At 41.1% G+C, this 20,976-nt stretch overlaps 1 protein-coding gene across 5 annotated transcripts in view; it reads left to right on the forward strand.

Moving 5' to 3' along the window:
• The window catches only part of wnt7bb (wingless-type MMTV integration site family, member 7Bb), a 108,361-nt gene that overhangs the window by 23,160 nt on the left and 64,225 nt on the right, over window positions 1-20,976 (forward strand). For 3 of the 5 annotated variants that reach the window (XR_007957496.1, XR_007957497.1, XM_052029993.1), the window contains exons 1-2: window positions 7,896-8,138; window positions 9,062-9,288. Coding sequence is in view for 3 of the 5 variants with exons in the window: in XM_052029993.1 (XP_051885953.1) it covers window positions 8,056-8,138; window positions 9,062-9,288 (310 nt within the window). In the remaining 2 variants the exon portion in view is untranslated. Of the gene's footprint in view, window positions 1-7,895; window positions 8,139-9,061; window positions 9,289-20,976 lie in introns of those variants that run through there. The other 2 variants (XM_052029996.1, XM_052029994.1) reach the window with 1 other exon arrangement.

A 20,976-nucleotide genomic window follows, 5' to 3' on the forward strand; every position in this document is an offset into this window, starting at 1 on the left:
CGTCTTCGTTATGTCCATTCCTCGCGATCCAAGTCGATGGGAGAATGCTCAGTAAGAGACTCTGATGGAAGGGTAGCTACCTTGACAGGCGGGACATCGGCGTATCGGGATGGATGACAGTTCAGGCGATATTTACTTGTGCATGCTACTCTTCAGAGAAGCTGGAAGTTGGCACGTAGTTTTGTTTAGCGCGGAGGCTGGTACAATTATTCCAAAGTTTGCAAGGATGGGTTGGCATTTGCTGATTGTGTGGTTATGCCTCAGAGCCGAACCATATTATTGGCGGATATTTGAAAGATATCCGGATAGGAGGTTTCAGTGGTGGCTTTGTGCACAATGAATGTCTTGATTTCGCCCTTTGAATTTGTGAGGTCATTAAGCCTTAAAGTTGAAGCTTTTCCCGACTGGCCCATATATATTTACCAGGATTAATCCTGACCGGATAAAGTGACCTGGTACCTTCCCAAAAGATAGGTTACGTAGAGGGAGGACGACCTTCCCGTTTTGCGGAATGTTATCAGGTTGGATGCCGGCAGATTTGGCTCCCTAATGTCTCTATAAACTGGTCATTTATTACAAATAATTGGCATAGTCATCGGCACTGAAAATCAAACGGTCACGCACCCAGAATATCCGCCTCCAGACTTTGACTTTCCAGATGCCACATCTAACTGGAAACTAATATCTGAACAACAGATGATGTATGTACATATCAGTGTATTTCATTCATTGAGCCACTTAGGCTTCCCTCGCGGCTCATTAATTATAACTTCCCTTTTACACGGGCAAACTGCATCTGCATTAAAATGGCAGTTCGTTTTTTTTTTATTTCCATTATCTGATAGCTCAGTTTCATTCCTGTCCCGGGAGTCATCCAACGAGTAGTTGTATAGTATATGCTAATTTATGAACTAGAATTAAATCCCACTTTTTCCAATCAGAAAAAAAGTATGCGGCCTTAGTAACTTTAGGTATACAGATAACAAACTAATACTTCCCACATGACATGAAGAAATAGCGTCCAAATTTCAAAAACAATAGTTTATAATATTGATACATAAAGACAATTAAAGTTTTATAGGGATTTATACGAAAATAAGAGCACAATGGAGTCTGAACCACTCTTTTGAGTATTTTCTATTTTACTTCAATTTTCTAGGCGTTGTGGCAGTTTTTTAAATCTTAAAGTCGAACAAAACGTGCATTTATTTACAGCAGATTTTCACACAGGGAAACCCCTCTGTTACCATCAGAAATATTTAACGCAGATGATGTGACCTTCGCCAGATAGGTTCGAGCATCCTGCCCGTTTTAGCAGGCGGTTATCTGTTGATTTGTAACGAACATATATTTCCAAATGCTGAGCCACTGCACATTTCAGTTTAATTAAAACGTAAATTGAGCTACGTTTCCATCTGAACTCGTCCTTCTAAACAGCCTGATTAGTTCGATTTTTTTAATGCTATTAATTGGTTTAAATAAAAACGTGGCTTAAAATTTGCTAATTGAGAGTAAAGTGGTCCAAAAACATTGATTATGCATTTGACGTGAGATTAACGGAATGTTGCAGATTAAAACAGCAACTGGATTGACTATATATTACGACTACCAGATGTTGTACACAAAGCATCTGTAGATGACTCTCTGGGCACTACCTGTACTACTCAAAATATCGATTATTTACAAACTACAAGACAATTTCAGTTTTAAAGACGATAAAGGGTGAAATCCTAGAGGTAGTGCTAGCCATTTTCAAAAAATACAACAATGAAAATAGTATGGTCCCTGGGATTGATTATGTGGTTCCACAACGTGTTTCTGACCCAAATCCTGCAAAATAAAGTCGTTGAGATATCCGTTAGATTCAGGCGCATTTCTCACCTGGGAGCAAGCAAATCCAGATATTACACTTTACAATCCCAAGGTTTTCTAATAACAAGAATGAACCGTAAGGCGCGCGTTGATTTTATATATTCCTTTAATGGTCGGTTGAGGGAGTAGTTCCACCTGAAGTTTGTTCTCGGGGATGCGCCAAAAATAGCAGACGAATGTATTTCTGCATCTGGTGTTATTCCAAGTGTTTAACGGCAAATATGGCTTTCGGTGGTCCCATAAACCGAATTGGTGTTATGGGCTGACTGTAAATTTCAAGAACTCCTACCTGTGGTAAACATTTCGTTATTGCATCCCAGTAGGAACCTGCAGAATTCACAGCCAAATTTCGATTTTTTCAGCTCTGCTCCATTGACGAACTTGCACTTTACGCAAGTCTTCCTAAATTTCTTTGTAAAATATTTCGCGGGTTATATGCCACATTTTTTGAACAAATTATGTTTGTTGGTATATCATAGCATAGGTGGGTCATGATTAATTGATTCATAAATCAGTTGTACTTTCGGTCATGTGCAATTTTAACGGCACATTGTGCCGATAGTGACTTCAGGCCAACAGACAATTTAAAGAAATGGTTCTGAAACCTGGTAACAACTTTCTGAAGTGGAATCGCCACCTCTAGCTCAAAGGTACGGGCAAGTACCGTTAACCTTTCCTCTGCAATGAGTTTTTCTAAATGAAAGGCTCTTGAATTTAAGGTCCAGTATTTAGTAACCATCTCGGATTCGACAATGCCAATACGCACCCTTATGCATACACATTCATAAACGTACAGAGTTTGTTGTTTCACTGGTTACAAATAGAAATTACTGTAATAGTGTTACAATAGTACTGGACCCAGCAGAACAGGACCATGAGTCCAACTGATTGTTAAGAGCATCATAAAATGTCATGGTGTGGGACACTTGTGTTGTATGGGTACCACTCTGCTTTAGAGTTGTGATTAATGCTGCTCATCAGCAATGGGATGTTTTGCTGAATAGTGTGGGCCGTCTGATCAGATAAAAGATCAACTGGGTTCACTCCCTTGCCTCCTTACAAGACTTTGCACATTCTGAGCTGACCACTACCCAAAGGAGGAGTGGGTGGTGTGAGAAGGTAAGGATCCAACTTGCTGGGATGTTTGTGTCGATTTGGTTAGTGGGGTCAGATCCAGCTTTCTCAGAGTGGAGGTTGGGTAAAATCTGAGAACACATGAAGACATTGTTTGCATTCCAGGCTCAGCATCCCCTGGGGCAGCCACACACACAAAGATTAGTGTAGCATTGGGAGCATTTTTTTCCACTTGGTTGGACCTTCATGTATGATGTCCCTATGGATCTCCAGACAAAATGGAAAATGGTTCCTATGATTTATGGCAATGGTATTGTGGGGAATTGGCCAAACTTGGGTCACCTAGAGCAACTCTGCAAATACCTTGCATCTGATCACCAAGTTCCTGACAGTTAAGGTGAGTGAAAACTCCAACCACTTCTACTTGCTTTGAGTTTGTCCCATTAATTTTTGGTTCAGGCTTTGGGCTGCTGAACTATATACTCAGCACCTTGAGGACATTAGACAATAGTGATGGGTACAAAGTATTGATTGATCTGTCTGTCCAGGAACATGGCTTCACTCTTGCATTGGTCTACGCCAGTTCCCAGCATCCATTTGAAATGGTCAGCAATGCTTCTGAGCTTGTGGACTGAGTGCTGGTCAGTGATTGGTGCAATGGTTAAATTACCAGAGGCAGCTCAGAGACCTAGACTAACAATCCAGAGTCATGTGCTCGTGCCAGCAATGGCAGCTGTGGAATTTTAAACTAGAATTAATGAAATAACCTGAAATAAAAAGATTAACTTGATTCAATAAAGTTGACCACAATTATCTGTTTGTTGTAAAAGCCTATTGGTTCACTCATGCCCTTCAGGATGGGAAATTTGAATCTGCTGCCCTTACCCAGTTAAGTCTCTATGTGACTCTAGTTGCACAGCAATGTGTTTCACTCTTTACTATTCTCTAGCAAGTTGTCCATTTGTGATTTAACAGTCACATTACTGCAGTTTTTCCAGAAGATGCTCACTGCCATCTTGAGCAATTGGAGATGAGCATAAATTCTGACCTTACCAGCAATGTCAACCTATAAAATTAATAGAAAACATAATGATGTCATCCTTGAATAAGGAGACGTTAGCCTGACTGCCTCTGCCTCTGTTGCCTGGGATATCCATCCACCGTGCCACTTTGGATGTGGCAAAAGACTGAAAGATAAGGCGAGAGCGAGAGGGACACTCCCTGACTCCAGGACTAATTTGAAAGCTTTCAACTCCATTCTTTGATTACGACTACCTTGCATATAACCATTTAGAGCTGCTGGATCTAATTATAGATTACCTTCTTAAGCCCTGCTTTCGAGAGCTCATCTTGTATTTACATGGGGAAATATTCTCCCAAATGCCCTATTGTGGCCCAGACATGAGGGAAGCATATAATCCCCTGACCATCTCCTGCATGATCATATCCCTGAATAGTACAAGGCTTTCAGAGGTCTCACTAAGGTACAGTACAGTGCAGGCTAGAGTGGATGGCCTGCCCCAGAGCAGCACTGAACCTGTTGGCTACAGCCTTGGACAGGATCTTGCAGTCAATGTTCAGCAAAGAAATTGGTCACCAATTTCTGATTTCATTCCTCTCCCTGGAACTGTTCAACAGGGACCACAATGTAGTTTGGATGGTGTTGAGGAAGGGCATCCTAGTGTGATTCTTGTGTGCACAAAACCTCCATGCCACTGTGGGTATTTTTGAGGAAATGATGGGGAAGTGGCCATCACTCGCCTCCTGCAGTGATTTGTGCTGATCTCTGCCCCAGATCATCACCAGCAGTTCCAGAGCACCCATTGACTTAGTGCTGTACCAGTTGTTCCCAGGGAGGCACTGAGACGAGCACCAACTATTATTGGAAGGCCATCAAGCGAAAAACGCATAATTCTATTTCAGGCAGACACAGTCATGGAGCCACACAGCACAGAAACGGGCCCTTTGGCCCTCACTGCCCCTGTTGATCATCAAGTACCCATGTGTACTAATCCCATTTAACCCCAGCGCTTGGTCAGTCGCATTCTGTGCATTGGCGATTCAGGTGCTCGTGTTGTGACAGCCTCTGCCTCCAGCACCCTCGGTGCATTTCAAACTCCAATCACCTTCTGGTTGGAAAAAAAATCTTATTTATATTCTCTATATCTCTTACTCCTTACCCTTAAACCCACGGTTACAGACATTTGCTGGCCTTCTCATCGTCCCTCACCAAGTGTTGCCGACTGGAACACAAGGTGCAGCTGTGGCATGCATTCCAGCAGAGTGGACCTCATGAGGAGGACCTGTGGCGGAAGGTTATTGCATAATACAACCTCCATGAAGCCCCTCTCATACATTGTTGTGAAGTAGACAGCACATGGCGTTTCTTCATAAAAACGAGGTTGATGGAAGTTTCACTGTACTATACGAAAGTACTGATTGTAAAAATGTAAACATTACTTGTGTTTGTGCGAAGAGTTCATACACATTCTCCTGTGGGGAAATATTGGCTTTGAATTAAAGTACTTCTGTTTCTAACAAAAAATACGGCCGCTTACCGGCGCTCTACATTCAAGGTGGAACAGAGCTGGAGAGGAATGTAAACACATTCTGGTTAATACCGCCCCCAATGCTGATTAAAAAGCAAAGCGTCCCAGTGGCCAGAAGCCCGATAAGAGTATAAAGGAATGTATGTTTGGGGGGGGAGGGGGAGGATCATAAAGCTGGCTTCATGTTATATGATATGTTGAGACCACCACGTCTCGTGATCTCATAATTTTAGCCACAGTTTTGTTTGTGTCTGATCGGCCCGTTGAAGCGGCGTCCTTGCAAACGTGGTTTGTGCACTGACTCGTTGCGAGCAGCACGTGGGAGCTCAGGAACCAGTTATAACACTAGTGCGGAGATTAAGTTTGGGAAATCTAATCACAACTCGCAGGTGCATTGTTACCACTGGCAACTTCGCTCTCCATTAATTACAGTTTCAATTCAAAAATACCACGTGTTAGAATAGAATTTGATCCATTTCAACCCGTTAGATCCTCTGTCAGGAATTATCCAGCTTCACTTAACTCCTTACAAGCTTCATGTTCTATTAGGGGAGCTAGACTGGGGAGCCAATCGGAGAGCAGGCAAAGGGCTTCAAGTCTTATTTTGCTGACCAGAGAGCTCTGCACACGTGCGATTTAAACACGTGCGTAGATGCTCACCCCTTCTATGTTAGATCATGGCGATGTTTAAAGTATGTGCGGTGGCATGATACCGAAAAACCTAGGCTGCCCAGTTAAATCCAGGGAGTGTGCAGTTCACCATCCTGGAAGGTCTGATGCCAACAGTACTTGCAGGGTGGCATTGCCGCTTCAGCAGGACTGCTGGGCGGGCACCATATTTCAATATTTCATTTTCCCACTAACGTAAAGCCTGCCTTGTCCGTGAGATAGAATTGGGACAACTGTTGGTGTGGGACGAGCTTACAACGTCCCTCGGAAATGGCACTTTTTATTAGAGTCGATCTGTTTCAGTGCTTCACGCCTCGCTGGTATTGGCATTCTGCGCAACTTTAACGTTTCACCGCAGAGGGCTGTGGAAGCCAAGACATTAAATGTGCTTCAGGCCGGGTATTTCCGATGGTTGGTCTGCGGGGTGGGTGGTGGAACATTCTGGGGAACAGGTAGGAAGGTGAAGTTGAAGCCAGAGTCAGGTTAGCCGTGTGCCCATGGAACGACGCAGCAGCCGCTGGGGGCTTCATTGCCTATTTCTGCCCAAACTTTTCCTGCTCTTATGTTCATCGTTCATATGACTGCCAAGTATGTGCTTTCAAATTAAGAGACTAAATGTATCCTAAAAATCCATGTCATTTATCATTTCCTCGCCCTATCCCAAATCGGCCTCTCTTCGTCAAAAGAGTACGTTTTCCGTTTGGAACAGTGAACCCTTTTTTCAAGCTAAACACCTGCTCCTCGCCCATCCGCCACCCCCCCCCCCCCCCCCCCCATGCGTCCTCGACGCCCTGTTTCATGGGAATCACCACAAAGAACGCCTTTCTCAATCATCTGTGGTGCGGTACCACACCAAGTGCTTCGTATGTACAATTACAAGGTGCTCTTTGCCTATGGAACATGGTCGTCCTTCCACTCCTTTACCCACAATAGTCAAAATGGTTCGAACAAGTTCTTTTTAGATCAAAGGTCCGGACAATAATTATATTTCAAAGACTCTCCCTACGGTCAGAATTTACGACTGACGTCCATGGAGGGCCTTCGTTACTAATCCATCCGACATTTAAAAATGCCATGATATTCTGTCTGACCATTGGCTTCCTCCCACTCTGCTGAATGTTGGTGTTCTATCATGTACACCCAATGACTGGCAGTAAATGTGTGTGGCGGTCAACATTCATGACTATTGCATTTGTAAAGTTCTGCATTCTTTTTCTCTTTCACACATAGTGTGTCAAATCTAGGGTTCCAAATAACAACAGAAGCATCGTCAGCCTTAAGCATACATTACCAATTGCCTCTAGAACATATTTAAAGTGATGCATCTATTCAGACAGGAATTATCTTCGCCCCTCTTAGAGCAACAAGCATAATGCTACAAACAGATATTTTTAGTCGGAACCCCGGGAAACACTCTCCCCTCCCCCCACCCGACCCCTTAAATGTGATCAATTCCATTTTGTTGCACTGAGTTGTAGATCTATTCGCCATTTTCGCCTTTAGAAAGTGAGTAAGATGGTCGTAGGATTTATCTGGCTGTCTGTAAGCAGATCAGGGCGACTTTCATTGTCATTTTTTGCCCCATTGTGATTTGAAAGGGAGTGGGCGGATTGCAGCGGCTGGGATTAGCCTGTCTGCCCAATTGCAACAGGCGGTCTCCTGAGAGCAGATGAACTCTCACAAAACACTCAACCATTTGAACAGCAACTCCCAACAACTGCAAACCACTGCTCCGTCATGAAAGAGAGGCAAAAACGCCAATCTAGCGGCAAGACACTGGACAAGACTGATTGCCGAGGAATTTCACAAAGAACGAGCTCACATATAGCATCTAGCATTTTCATTATAATAAAACAAACAGCACCAGCAGGAGTTGAAGCAGAGGGCGGCTATGATCATCTTGTTATCCCGCAGTGTGCTCCTGTCAGTTTATTACCCGCAGATGTTTCTTATCCTCACCAGCGGAAGTTACCTGTAAGTCAGAACAAACATTATTTTTAAAAAAAATAAATCCTCGAAAATCTTGAAGTCAGTTTCCGCCGTAGCTTTGCCGTTTCGCCTGTAAATTCTAATGAAGCGCTTTGCATTTTTATCTGTTTTCGGGTCTTCATCAGACGCTTGGTCATACCTTGGCGTTACTCTGCTCTTTAGTTGTTGCAACGGCTGACACTTGCTACAGTCATACAACTCACACCGCCAGTTAGTGAGCTGGTAATTTCTCCCCTCCCCCTCAAATGTTTAAATATATCTCTATCAAATTGGCATTTACTTTATGCCAGAATAGGGAGGAAAAGAGAAAAGCACATTGCGCTCGTTATCTGGGGAGCGTTTCGCTCAGCCCTGCATTCTGAACTAGGTAGGGCAAAGTACGTGTTACTTTGGCTGTGTGTTATACTAATTCTCTCCCCTCCTTCCCATTCTGAATTTCATCCGTTTAAAATTAATCCACATGCACACATTCTCTCCCTCCCTCTCTGGCCTGATTGTACATTATTCAGCCGGGCGCTTCAGAAAATTTGTGGTGGTCTATTTTCCTCACAGGGGGATCGCAAAGGACAGGAGTTTCGCGAGGGGGAGAGAATGGAAATCTCTACGTTGTAGGACGTGCTCTCTGGTTTAACCCCTTCATCTTGTAGTTCCGTGTTAAACGGGGAAAGGATTACATGACTGCAGACCTTCTGGCGGCTTTCCGCCTGGTGCAATGTAGTGACTTCTGTTCTGGACAGAAAGTGGACGGGTGCCAATTCAACCAAGTTACTGGTTTGGAAACACTTGCAGATGTGATTTTGCACAGAGGGCTCACCAATTCATGCAGTCACCTTCCAGATTTGACGATTTGTTTTTATCGTTAATGCAGTGATTTGATTTTATTGTTCTCTGTCGCTGTTCTATTTTAGAGCGCTGTCCTCAGTTGTCGCCTTGGGAGCGAATATCATTTGCAACAAGATCCCAGGACTGGCGCCCCGGCAGCGGGCGATCTGTCAGAGCCGCCCGGATGCCATCATCGTGATCGGGGAAGGGGCGCAGATGGGAATCAACGAGTGTCAATATCAGTTCAGGTACGGCCGCTGGAACTGCTCTGCCCTCGGAGAGAAAACCGTCTTCGGACAGGAACTGAGAGTGGGTGAGTAAAACAGACTAAAATAATTACAGCCCCTCAATGGCGATGTAAACTTCCGAGACCTCAACGAGTGGAGGCCAGTGTTGTCCCGGTCTCCAGTAACTTACTGCTGTTACCTTTAGACTGAGCAGGTTTTACACACTTGCCATTGGGGTCATTTTTTAACACGTGCCCATTCTAATTCTTTACCCCATACCCAAGTCTAGCCCGAATAGTGTGTTACACATCTCATTGTTGTCATTAATAATCTTAAAATACTGCGGTTTGGAACTTGGATAATGCCCACTGTAGATTTGAAAATGTATGCTGACGATATTGACGCGCAACTCAAGCATTGCTCCGGCATCTCCTGTAATAGCAGCACACGCCTTTTAAAACAAAGGGGCATTGTTTCCCCTGAAGTAGAGGAATGTGTTACGAATCTGATAGATGTGATATTCTCGGCTTCCGTCTCCTGCCTGTCCAAAGGCGCAAAATATCGACCATCAGACCGATTTTATATAGGCAGGGTTACTCAATAAATTTACTGCTGCTAAATTACGTTCGATGATTTACAGAAGCAGAGATGCAGACAGATGACCTGCAACACTGTTAATAATTTACGCGACAACTACTTGAAGTAAAATTGCAATTTCCGGTTACAAAATATGAAGCACCTGCTGTAAGAATTCGGTGCACCTGAATGTACAATTAACCCTGCATCAGATTACGCAACTGCTGTTTTATACGTGAAAATTGTTTAAAGATAGGATAGATGATCATTGTGTTCAAAAGAGAATTACAACTGTCCTTTTATTCTTTAATGCAATGTGTGCGTCATCGGCAAAGCTAGCACCTGTTGCCCATCCTTGAATGCCTTTGAGAGGCTGCCGTTAAACCATTCCAGGAAGGCTGTAGAAGGTATCACAATGCTAGCAGCTCCAGGATTTTGACTCAATCGATGCCTAACAACTTGTCTGGATGGCGTAGCAGGCAGCTTGTTGCCCTACACGTTCCAGGTGATAAAGGTTGTGGCTTCAGATGTGCCGTGAAAGAAGATCTGCCAAGTTGTGTCGCATGATGTAGAGAATATGCAGAGCAGCTGGTGGCGGAAGGAATGGTGTTTGATTAAGATGATGGATGGGGTGGTAAACAAGCAGGGCTGTTTCTCTGGGGCAGCATCATGCTTCCTTAGTATTTTTGCAGCTGCATTTATCCAGGGGAATGGACAGTATTCCATTTCAATCCAGAATTGTCCCATGTAGATGGGTTTGGGGAGTTAGGAGGTGAGTTCCTTGTTACAGAATATTCAACTTTTAACCTGCTGTTTTTATACACACGTTTATCTGGTTGTTCCAGTTACCTGTCATGGGTGACTGCCCCCTCTTTCCCCCCCCCCCCCCCCCCCACACCTCCAAGGTTGCTAATCATGGAGAATTTGATGTTGGTAATGCCAAGGAATGTCAAATTGGAGCTGATCATTGTATGGCACTTGTAAAACAAAAATTCTGCACGTTATCCAGGCAAGGAATACAAGAACGAGATAGAGAGCTTAGTGGAATGGTGTCATGACAACAACCTTTCCCTCAATGTCAACAAAACTAAAGAGCTGGTCATTGACTTCAGGAAAGGGGGTGGTGTACATACACCTGTCTACATCAATGGTGCTGAGGTCGAGAGGGTTGAGAGCTTCAAGTTCCTGGAAGTGAACATTACCAACAACCTGTCCTGGACAAACCACGTGGATGCCACAGCCAAGAAAGCTCACCAGTGCCTCTACTTCCTCAGGAGGCTAAAGAAATTTTGTTTGTCCCCTTTGATTCTCACCAACTTTTACCGATGCACCATAAAAAGCATTCTATCAGGATTTATCATGGCTTGGTATGGCAACTGCTCTGCCCAAGATCGCAAGAAGCTGCAGAGAGTTGTGGACACAGCCCAGTGCATTACGGACACCAGTCTCCCCTCCTTGGACTCTGTCTTTACCTCTCGTTGTCTTGGTGTAGCAGCCAGCATAATCAAAGACCCCACCCACCCGGGACATTCTCTCTTCTCTACTCTTCCATCGGGTAGAAAGTACAGGAGCCTGAGGGCATGTACCACCAGACTTAAGGACAGCTTCTGCCCCACAGTGATATGACTATTGAACAGTTCCCTTATACAATGAGATGGACTATGACCTATGACTTCATGATCTACCTTGTTGTGACCTTGCACCTTATTGCACTGCACTTTCTCTGTAACTGTGACACTTTACTCTACTGTTATTGTTTTTTTTACCTGTACTACATCAATGCACTCTGTACTAACTTGATGTAACTGCACTGTGTAATGAATTGACCTGTAAGATTGGTTTGTAAGACAAGTTTTTCACTGTACCTCGGTACAAGTGATAATAATATACCAATACCAAGCTGCTCGTGGGCCCAAAGTACTTCACCTGAAAGTGGCGACACAGGTAGGCAGGGTGGTGAAGCTGGTGTCTGGCTCACTTGCTATCATCGGTCAGGGCACTGAATAAAGGGAGTTGGGATGATATGTTACAACTGTACAAGTCATTGGTGAAACTGCACTTGGAGTATTGTGTGCAGTTCTGGTTGCCCGGCTATAGGAAAGATGTCATTAAGATGGAAAGGTTGCAGAAAAGATTCACAAGGAAGTTACTGGGAGTGGAGGGTTTGAGTTATAAGGAGAGACTGGATAAACCAGAGCTTCTTTTCCCCTGGAGTGGAGGAGGCTGAGGGGTGACCTTACAGAGGTATATAAAATCATATACAAGAGCCATAGATAAGGTGAACGGTCACAGTCCCTTTCCCAAGGTAGGGGAGTCTAAAATTAGAGGGCACAGGTTTAAGGTGAAAGGGGAAAGATTTAAAGGGGACCTGAGGGGCAACGTTTTCACACGAGAGTGGTAGCAATGTGGAATGAATTGCCAGAGGAAGTGGTTAGGGGTGGGTAGAATTGCAATGTTTAAAAGACATTTGGACAGGTACGTGGATAAAAAAGCTTCAGAGGGATATGGGCCAAACGCTGACAAGTGGGACTAGCTCAGGTAGGCAACTTGGTCGGCGTGGACAGATTGGGCAAAGGGCTTGTTTCCATGCTGTGAGACTCTATGACAATCATGATTAACAAGATCTTGAAGATAATTCATCATGTATTAATCTCTGTGACCCGAGCTGCTTTCACACAATTAAATTAAATTTTTATATACAGCATGGTAACAGGCCCTTCCAGCCCAATGAGTCTGCGCCACCCATTTTAAACCCAATTAACCTAACCATACGTCTTTGCAATGTGGGAGGAAACCGGAGCACCCGGAGGAAACCCACGCAGACACGGGAGAATGTACAAACTCCTTACAGACAGCGACGGGAATTGAACCCCAATCGCTGGCGCTGTAATAGCGTCACGCTAACCGCTACGCTAATGAAACAATAAAGAAATACTTATTTCAGACATCAATCCCATAATGTTTATTGCAAATAATTCTCCACACATCACAAAACACTTGCCTGAATCAGAGAGCTATTTGCTATCTTTGCAATAGATTAGGAACTTGTCAATTGTAATGAAGAAATAGAGAGCCTTTGAAATGCAAAAAAAAAATAGCCTGAAAACCCAGAACAAAGCTCTGAACATCCTGAATCTTTCACTTGACATAATAGCCATACTCTTTTGTACCAGCACCAATGTCCCAATTTGAAGCTTTGCCACACTAATATTTCTAAAGTACAGATTGCTGTTCTCCCATGCTTGGTTGTTGGCACAGTCTTGGTGGGCTGATGGGCCTGTTTCCAAACTGTTTAACTGACTTTTTCTGCTGTGATGTATAGTTGCTTATCACGAGTGAAAGAGTAACAACAAAGGCATTTCCAATGATAGATCTGTTCTTGAGGGACTTGTTTGTAACAGAAGCACTGAGGTGAGGCAACAAAGTTTGACTGGAATAAAACATAATCTTTCAGTCTGTCACACAGCAGCAACTAATAGTGTTGTTAAGGCAGTGGGTCTTAATTGGCTGAAGCCAATGGTTCCAAAGGAAACAGCTGGCATTCAGCCATTTAAACAGAAGCAAGTCTTAGACATCAGGGTTGCAAGTCTGAGATTTACTGATAGATTCCAGGGACTAAATCTATTACTGTGCTCTGTTACCGGACTCCCCATGGAGTCCAACAGTAAAGCCCAGTCTTGTTGGGATTCTCTTGCATTGTACTGGGGAATCACCACTTGGATCCTGCACCAGATATCACCTGGGAGAGGATCTGAAACACCATGGATTTCAGTGGGGATTCTAGGCTTGCAAATTAAGAGGCAAAGTGCAAATTATGTTTTGAATTATTTTTGTGTTATTTTATATTTTTAAAAGGTGGGTCAATCGATTCTGGTCCAATGAGTATTTCCTGGATATTCTACAAGATGTTTGAGTAAATCTTTTGTAGTTTTAATTGAATTTCACTTAGTGAAACAAATAATATAATTATTTAAGAATATTGAAGTGCTGGAAAAACTGAAATGCTCATCACAATTTTGGGCCAAGTAATAGTGAGAGATGGGTGATGATTATAAATGGGCTTCCTCTTCAAATTTGTGATGTCAGCCTTGTTAGATTAATACCTTGTTGAGTATCCATTATTTCCTTGGTGTTACTTTAATCTTGAAGGTTGAACAATGGTGACATGAAGACGAGGAGTGTCTCCTGAAAGTCTGAGGTACAAGCAATTCCCTGTCACTTTGTGTGCTCCGAATCTACATTATGATAGAATACCTCCACTGTTGGGCAATGTCTGATCATCAAAGGCTGCTGGCCGTGTATCAATGAGATGCACAGAGTGCCATGAACAGGCAGATTTGGAACTGTTGCTTGTTGGTTCCTTGTTCCATTTCACAACAAGCAGCTATGACTCATGCTAGCAGAGAGCATCAAATGTGAATTAAATCTGTGTTTGGTATGTCTGCAGAGCAAGGCTTTGAACTGCGTAACCATTTAAAAAAAATTACAAAAATCAGTACAGAAGTCAGATATCAGATATAACTATATGAGGCAACTCAATGGAAAATGATTGTTTTAACCAATAGATTAGCCAGGGTCAAAGGTTCATGAATCCTAAGAAGCTGGTGTTAATGAGTGAGAAGTGTTTACTTAATCTCTTTTAAAGGAACAAATCTGTGGGAAAAAAAACCCAGACAACAGACTACACTTGAATATTTGCCGCAAGATACCCCCTGCAATCAAGTTAAAATGATTGCTACCAACTGAGCATTATAGCAGACCTATTTCTACTCATTTTCTTCAGTAGAAGTTGAGTGGTGTCAAGACAATAGTCATTTAAACAAGACAAAAATGAAATACTGATGTTTGCTTATTAACTTTTAAAACTTAAGTTGTTTAAATGTTTCACCGAAGAACCAGTATCTCAGCTCTTGGGGACCTCCCTGAAGGTGGAAGGAAAGTGTAGGAAGACAGCATGTTTGCACACACTGAAATGCATACCGTATAATTTGAGGTGGTTTCTTTTAGATGCGACCCTAAACTATGACTCATTTGCTCTATCAAGAGGACATGAGAGATCCTGTGACATGTTTTTGAAGATCAGGGGGTTATCACCATTGTCCAAACCAAGATGTATCCTTCAAAAAAAAATTATGAAAACAATACCTGGTTATTATCACATTTTGTGGGAGCTTGGTCTGTCCACATCGGCCGCTTTGTTGTCCTGCCTTGCAATAGTGACTACCTTTCAAAATTACTTCATTAACAATGAATGATTTGGGACAACCTGAGAACATTTAAAGACACCATGTAATTGGAAGTCATTTTCTGAATGTCCCTCAGTGTTAGTCTTGTTTCTTTGAATTAAATATTTATCATATAAAAATTAACGCATTACACTGGGAGCAGATTCCTAGGAATTGTCTTTTAACTTAATGATGTCACAGAGATCATGCATCTATTACTGGTGCCAGTTAACTGAAGTGAGGAAAAGAAAAGGCAAACCAGCTGATTTTCAGCAGTGTAAGCATATCCCTAGGAGAGTTTCAACCTCCGTTTACCATAAATGTCTCAGCATAAGTTACTAGAATAAACAATGGCAATTATAGATCTGTTCCAAACAATAATTAAATGAAAGGTATATTTTATTTGTTTTTTAATAGAGGCACAAAAACAATGAAACAATTCATAGGGCAAAATGCAAAGTTCATCCCTTTCAATTGCATTCAGGATTTTTGTCGTTCATCACATGCCATCGGAGGACAAACGGAATCTCCAATACTGTGTATCACTGATGTTGAGCCTTTTGGTTACTTATTTTTAAAGGCAGAAGATGAAACACACTCCATAGCTCTTACTATCTAAAACGAGAATTAGCCAAGACTTTCTGTGTCTATCTTTTGCTTTCTGTTCTCTGTATTATGGCACATTTAGCTGATACAGAGATGATGGAAGATCCCTTTAAAGCTGTGACAATGTGACAGAAGTATCCTGTGAATCAGCAGGAAAGTCTTTCTGCTGTTTTATTCAGTCCACACAGAACCAGTAATCTCAATGAAACCACAACCAATTTTACATAAACTCTGACCTTTATTTCTATTATTGGACATGATGGAATACATAATGTATTGCGCATGCTGGAAATAAGAAAATCAGACAGAAAATGCTTGGGAAAACAGGTCAGATGGCACCTATGGAGAGCAGAGGAATGTGTTAATGTTTCAGATCAATGACCTTGTATAGTTGACCTATGAAACCTCTAATAAAGTTAGTTTCTTAAAGATTAATTATTTGTCCATTGCACAGCTCACAGGTGGTCTGGGTGCTTTATTCCTTATTACCCTGACCTCTCTTTTTAAGGCTACTGCTCAGGAAATCCCTGTGGTGAACTAGCCTATGTGGACCCTGAGGTCAATATAATTGAATTGCTAAGGGAAATTTGAAGATTGCCAAATGATAAATATCCCAAAACAAAGCCCAGAGGAAGACATTTTGAAGAGCCATAATTTGAACAGGGAGGGTATGTTGTTTGTTATTTGATATATAAATTAAGGAGAAAAATACTTTTTAAAAAGAAATTAATTGGCACCAATTCATTTTAAAGGATAACTGTGATAACCTTTCACTCAACTTCACAAAGAAAAGTTAATCAAACCAAGAGAGAAAGAAAATAAGAATTGGAATATCCATTTGAGCCACGTTGCTGTACCACTTCCTACAATTTATTAGTGATTTGGTTGCTTAGAATTCTTACTGCACGCTTTGCCTTTGCATTCAGTGTGTTCTGGCATTGGTTAATAGTTGTCCAAGAACAAGTTAAACATGGTCAATCCAGCAATTCCAGTGCCTTAACCAACAGAAAAGTAGATCCCTAAAGGATTTTGAATGTTCACGATAATTTACTGCTTTTGATAGTGCTTTAGTTTGTAAACTATAAAGTAGCCACTGTAACAAATGGTTAAAGATTAATTAAGAGCTATAACTCAGGATCTGAAAGATGCATGATATAACTCAACTGACTTCAGTAACATTATTATCGAAGAAAATACAAAACTTCTGATTTAAAAAAACATGGGGATGCTACAATTAATTAAATAAAGCCTACCTTTAAATGCAATGTGTTATTCTGCTGCTATTTGTTTAACTTCAGCAGCACCTTCAAAGCCACAAAGTCTGGTTTCTGTAAGTATACAGTACTCAGCATCAATTAGATGTCACTGAAGATTATTAGATGGCCTTTTGGCTCTCAGTGAATGGAAATCAACTTAAATAAGCTTGCTTTCTTTCCACTATATACACGTAGCCTTTTGAAAGGCTATCTCTTTATAAGTGTTTTTGTCAAGGCATGAAAATCACCTGGTAAACAATTCAGTGATGTTTCAAATTCTTATTTAATCTATCAGTGTTAGGGCTCAAGCACTTTTGGTGATCATGTGACAAGTGCTTTGGTTTAGTTATTTAAAAACTACCTCAAGCTATTTGATGCATACAATTCATGCACAAACCTTTTGGGTCACAAACCTTTTGGGTCACAAACCTTTTGGGTCACAAACCTTTTCGTAACAAACCTCTGCAGAAACTCCTGTCCTTTTTCATAAGTCTTTTTATTTTAAAAAGCATTTTATTACTCCATATTATGTATATAATGTGACGCATAAGCACCATAATAAATAGATGACTGTTTTGCAGTACAGTAGTTACAATCCAGGTTGCATTTTAAAAGTGAGGGAGATAGAAAGCAGGAAACTACAGGCCATTTAGCTTAACATTTGTCAGAGGGAAATGTTATTAAACTATGGCAGGACACTGAGGAAAAAATCAAGGTAATCAAGTAAAGTCAATGTGGTTTTGTGAAAGGGATTTCGGGTTTAACCAATGTATTAGAGTCCTTTTGAAGAAGTAACATGCTGTGGATAAAGGGGATCTGGTAGATGTGCTGTATGTAGATTTCCAGAGAGTAAAAGCTTATCGTCTAGGAGGTAACATATTGGTGTGAATAGGAGATTGGCTGGCCAATGGGAAACTGAGAATGGGTGTAAATGGGTCTTTTTCTGGTTGGGAAGGCATAAAAAGTAGTTTGACACTGGAATTAGAGCTGGGGTCTCAAGTTTTACAATTTTACATAAACGACTGAAAAGGAGCAATTTGAAGGTGTGGTTGAAAATTTACTGATGATAAAGGAAGATAGGAGAGTAAATTGCGGAGGACATAAGGAGACTACAAATGGGACAGATAAGTAAGTCAGCTAAGTCTGGCAAATGAGGTGTTATGTGGGTAAATGTGAAATTGCCCATTTTGTCAGGAGAAATGATAAACTTAAATGGTGAGAGACTATACAGCTCAGTATCCACTGGGGTTTAGAGGGTGAGAATTGAGTTGATTGAAACGTAGAAGGTTCTGAGGGTCTTGACAGACTGGATATGGAGAAGACTTTTCCTCGTAGGAAACTCTACAATGAGAAGCCGTCCACTTAGGATAGAGATGAGGCAAAGATTTTTCTCTCAGGGTTGTGAATCTTTCGAAGTCTCTTCCTCAAAGAATGGTGGAAGCAGATCTTTGAATATTTTTAAGGGAATGGTAGAGAAATTCTTGATAAACAAGGGGGTGAAAGTTAACTGGGGGTAGGCAGGAATGAAGAATTGAGGCTACAATTAAATTAGCCATGAAATTATTGAATGACAAAGCAAACTTGAGGGACTGAATGGCCTACCCCTGCTCCTAATTTGTATGTTCAATGCCAGCTAATTGCTGAATTTGATACAATATTTAAAATAAAATATAACTTAAATAAATAAGGGAAATATGGGGTGTAAATTTGAAATGAAAACTGAAAATGATGGAAATAGTTGGCAGGCAAGGTAGCAAGTATGAAGAATGGAAGAGTTAATATTTCAAAGTCAAAGTCGAGTTTATTGTCCTGCGCACAAGTCCATGTGTGCACAGGTGCAATGAAAAACTTACTTGCAGCAGCATCACAGGCACACAGCATCATATAAGCAGCATTTACAAGAAAAACAAACAAATTATACATAATTTTTACAAAAAAGAACACAATAAGAACAAAAACAAAGTCCATTTTAGTGCAAAGTGCTCATAGTGTTGCTAAACAGTTCTGATTAGGGCTGTGCCGAATGGTTGAAGGAAAGTAGCTGTTCTTGAACCTGGTGGTGTGGGTTTTCAGGCTTGTGTACCTCCTGCCTGATGGTAGCTGCGAGAGGATGGCATGGCTCAGATGTTTGATGATGGATGTTGCCTTGAGGCAGTGCCTCCTGTAGATACTACTGATGGTGTGGAAGGATGTGCCTGTGATGTACTGGGCTGAGCCTCCTACTCTGTGGCTTCTTGTGTTCCTGCGCATTCGAATTGCTGTACCAGACCATGATGCAATCAGTAAGGAAACTATTAACAGTACATCTGAAGAAGTTTGTTAGAGTGTTAGGTGACATGCCAAACTTCTTTAACCTCCTAAGATAGTAAAGATGCTGGCGCGCCTTCCGTGTGATTGCATCTATGTGCTGGGTCCAGCACAAGTCATTCGATATGTTAATGCCCAGGAATTTAAAGCTGCTGACTCTCTCCACCACCGCTGATCCTCCAATGTAGACTGGACATGTTCACCCTCCTTCCCCTTCCTGAAGTCAACAATCAGCTCTTTAGTATTACTAATGTTGATCAAGAGGTTGTTGTTCAGTTGGATAAACTTTGAAAATGAAATAACTTTGTATTTTAGTAAATATCATTCACCACCAGTATGTAACACTATTATTGAACAGCAGGCTTTCAGCTTCCCTCAGTTTATTACCAGGTAGTGAAGGTAAGAATAGCTCATTGTAACGTACAGCATAACAAAGCAAGCAAATATAATAATGCTGTACTCGTAGATGTAAAAATGTACAGAAAATCAAAAATAAACTGCAGATGCTGAAAAAAAATGCTGTAAATATTGTTGGTCAGGGAGAATCTGAAAAAAGAAATAGTTAATGTTTTAGATTAAAGGTATTTCATTTGTTTTCAAAAATATGCTGAATATTATATCACACAACATAACACTGCACTCTATGGTAATCCATATGTACTGCCTTATATATTTTACTATAGTAATCCTGCTGGGAATACTGGCACTGAATGCTGTAATAATTTTATACACTATAATGGATGTTTTAACATGGTATTGAACACCACAACATTAAATGAATACTGCACTGAACACCAAAAAGACCAAGAACCGTATTCTTTGTAATTATGAATCATAAGAACTGTGACATTTAGAAATTACCTAACATTACCTAAATTCACCTAATTAATTTAGTGACTTCCCACTGCCAAACTCCAAAATGTTTGTAATGCAGCTTTTTATAGCACTGTACAATATAACTGTGCTAAACATTAACACTTGAGTACTCTCATTCTGAACATATAAAATTAATGTACGTAGTCTTGTAACCCACTTACACTATAGCAATTTAGAACATGCAGCATAGGTAATAAACTGTATGATTCTGTATGGAACCTCAAAAAAAATTTAAGATCACACAGAAGTTCAAAGAAATCCATTGTGTGAGACAAAACTTCATAGCTTTTATTTGCATTGCAGAACTCTACTTGGTTGCGCCAGCCATACAATATTGTACAATCCTATTGTACTGTATACAATACTATAATCCTACACAAAACCATACAACTCACAATTTGTACTGTATGAAATATTATAATGTCAAACTTAATGATGTACCGAATCAGACAATTTTGTGTCAAGTCTTGCAACACCATAAATACGTTAATAATAATAGAGTCTGAGTACAGATTTTTTGAAACTTGCATTGAATGCTCTAAGGCTGTGCAGAACTCTAGTTGCGTAAATGACACCATAAAACAAGAGTTGGGGAGTGAACTGACTAGACTATGGTGTAACAATTCTCTGATTCAAGAAAGCAATACCAAATAATAATAATGGCTTGGATTTTAAAAGGTACAGACATTCATAATGAAGGATAGAAACTGCAATTTTATATGGGGCTGTATAATGTTGAACAGAACCTAATGTTACTGTACAAGATCTTGTACTGCAGTCCAAAAATGCTGTTCACAATCATTATACAAGAGAAACCCATCTAATCTAGTGTAGTTCCCCATATTAAACTACAGCAGGGTTTAATATTGTGATCAAACATTTCAACCACAGCACCACTGTACATATTACTTCAAATTCTATAACTGTG

The sequence above is a fragment of the Pristis pectinata genome, chromosome 15 (assembly GCF_009764475.1).
Source record: "Pristis pectinata isolate sPriPec2 chromosome 15, sPriPec2.1.pri, whole genome shotgun sequence".
Lineage (NCBI taxonomy): Eukaryota > Metazoa > Chordata > Chondrichthyes > Rhinopristiformes > Pristidae > Pristis > Pristis pectinata.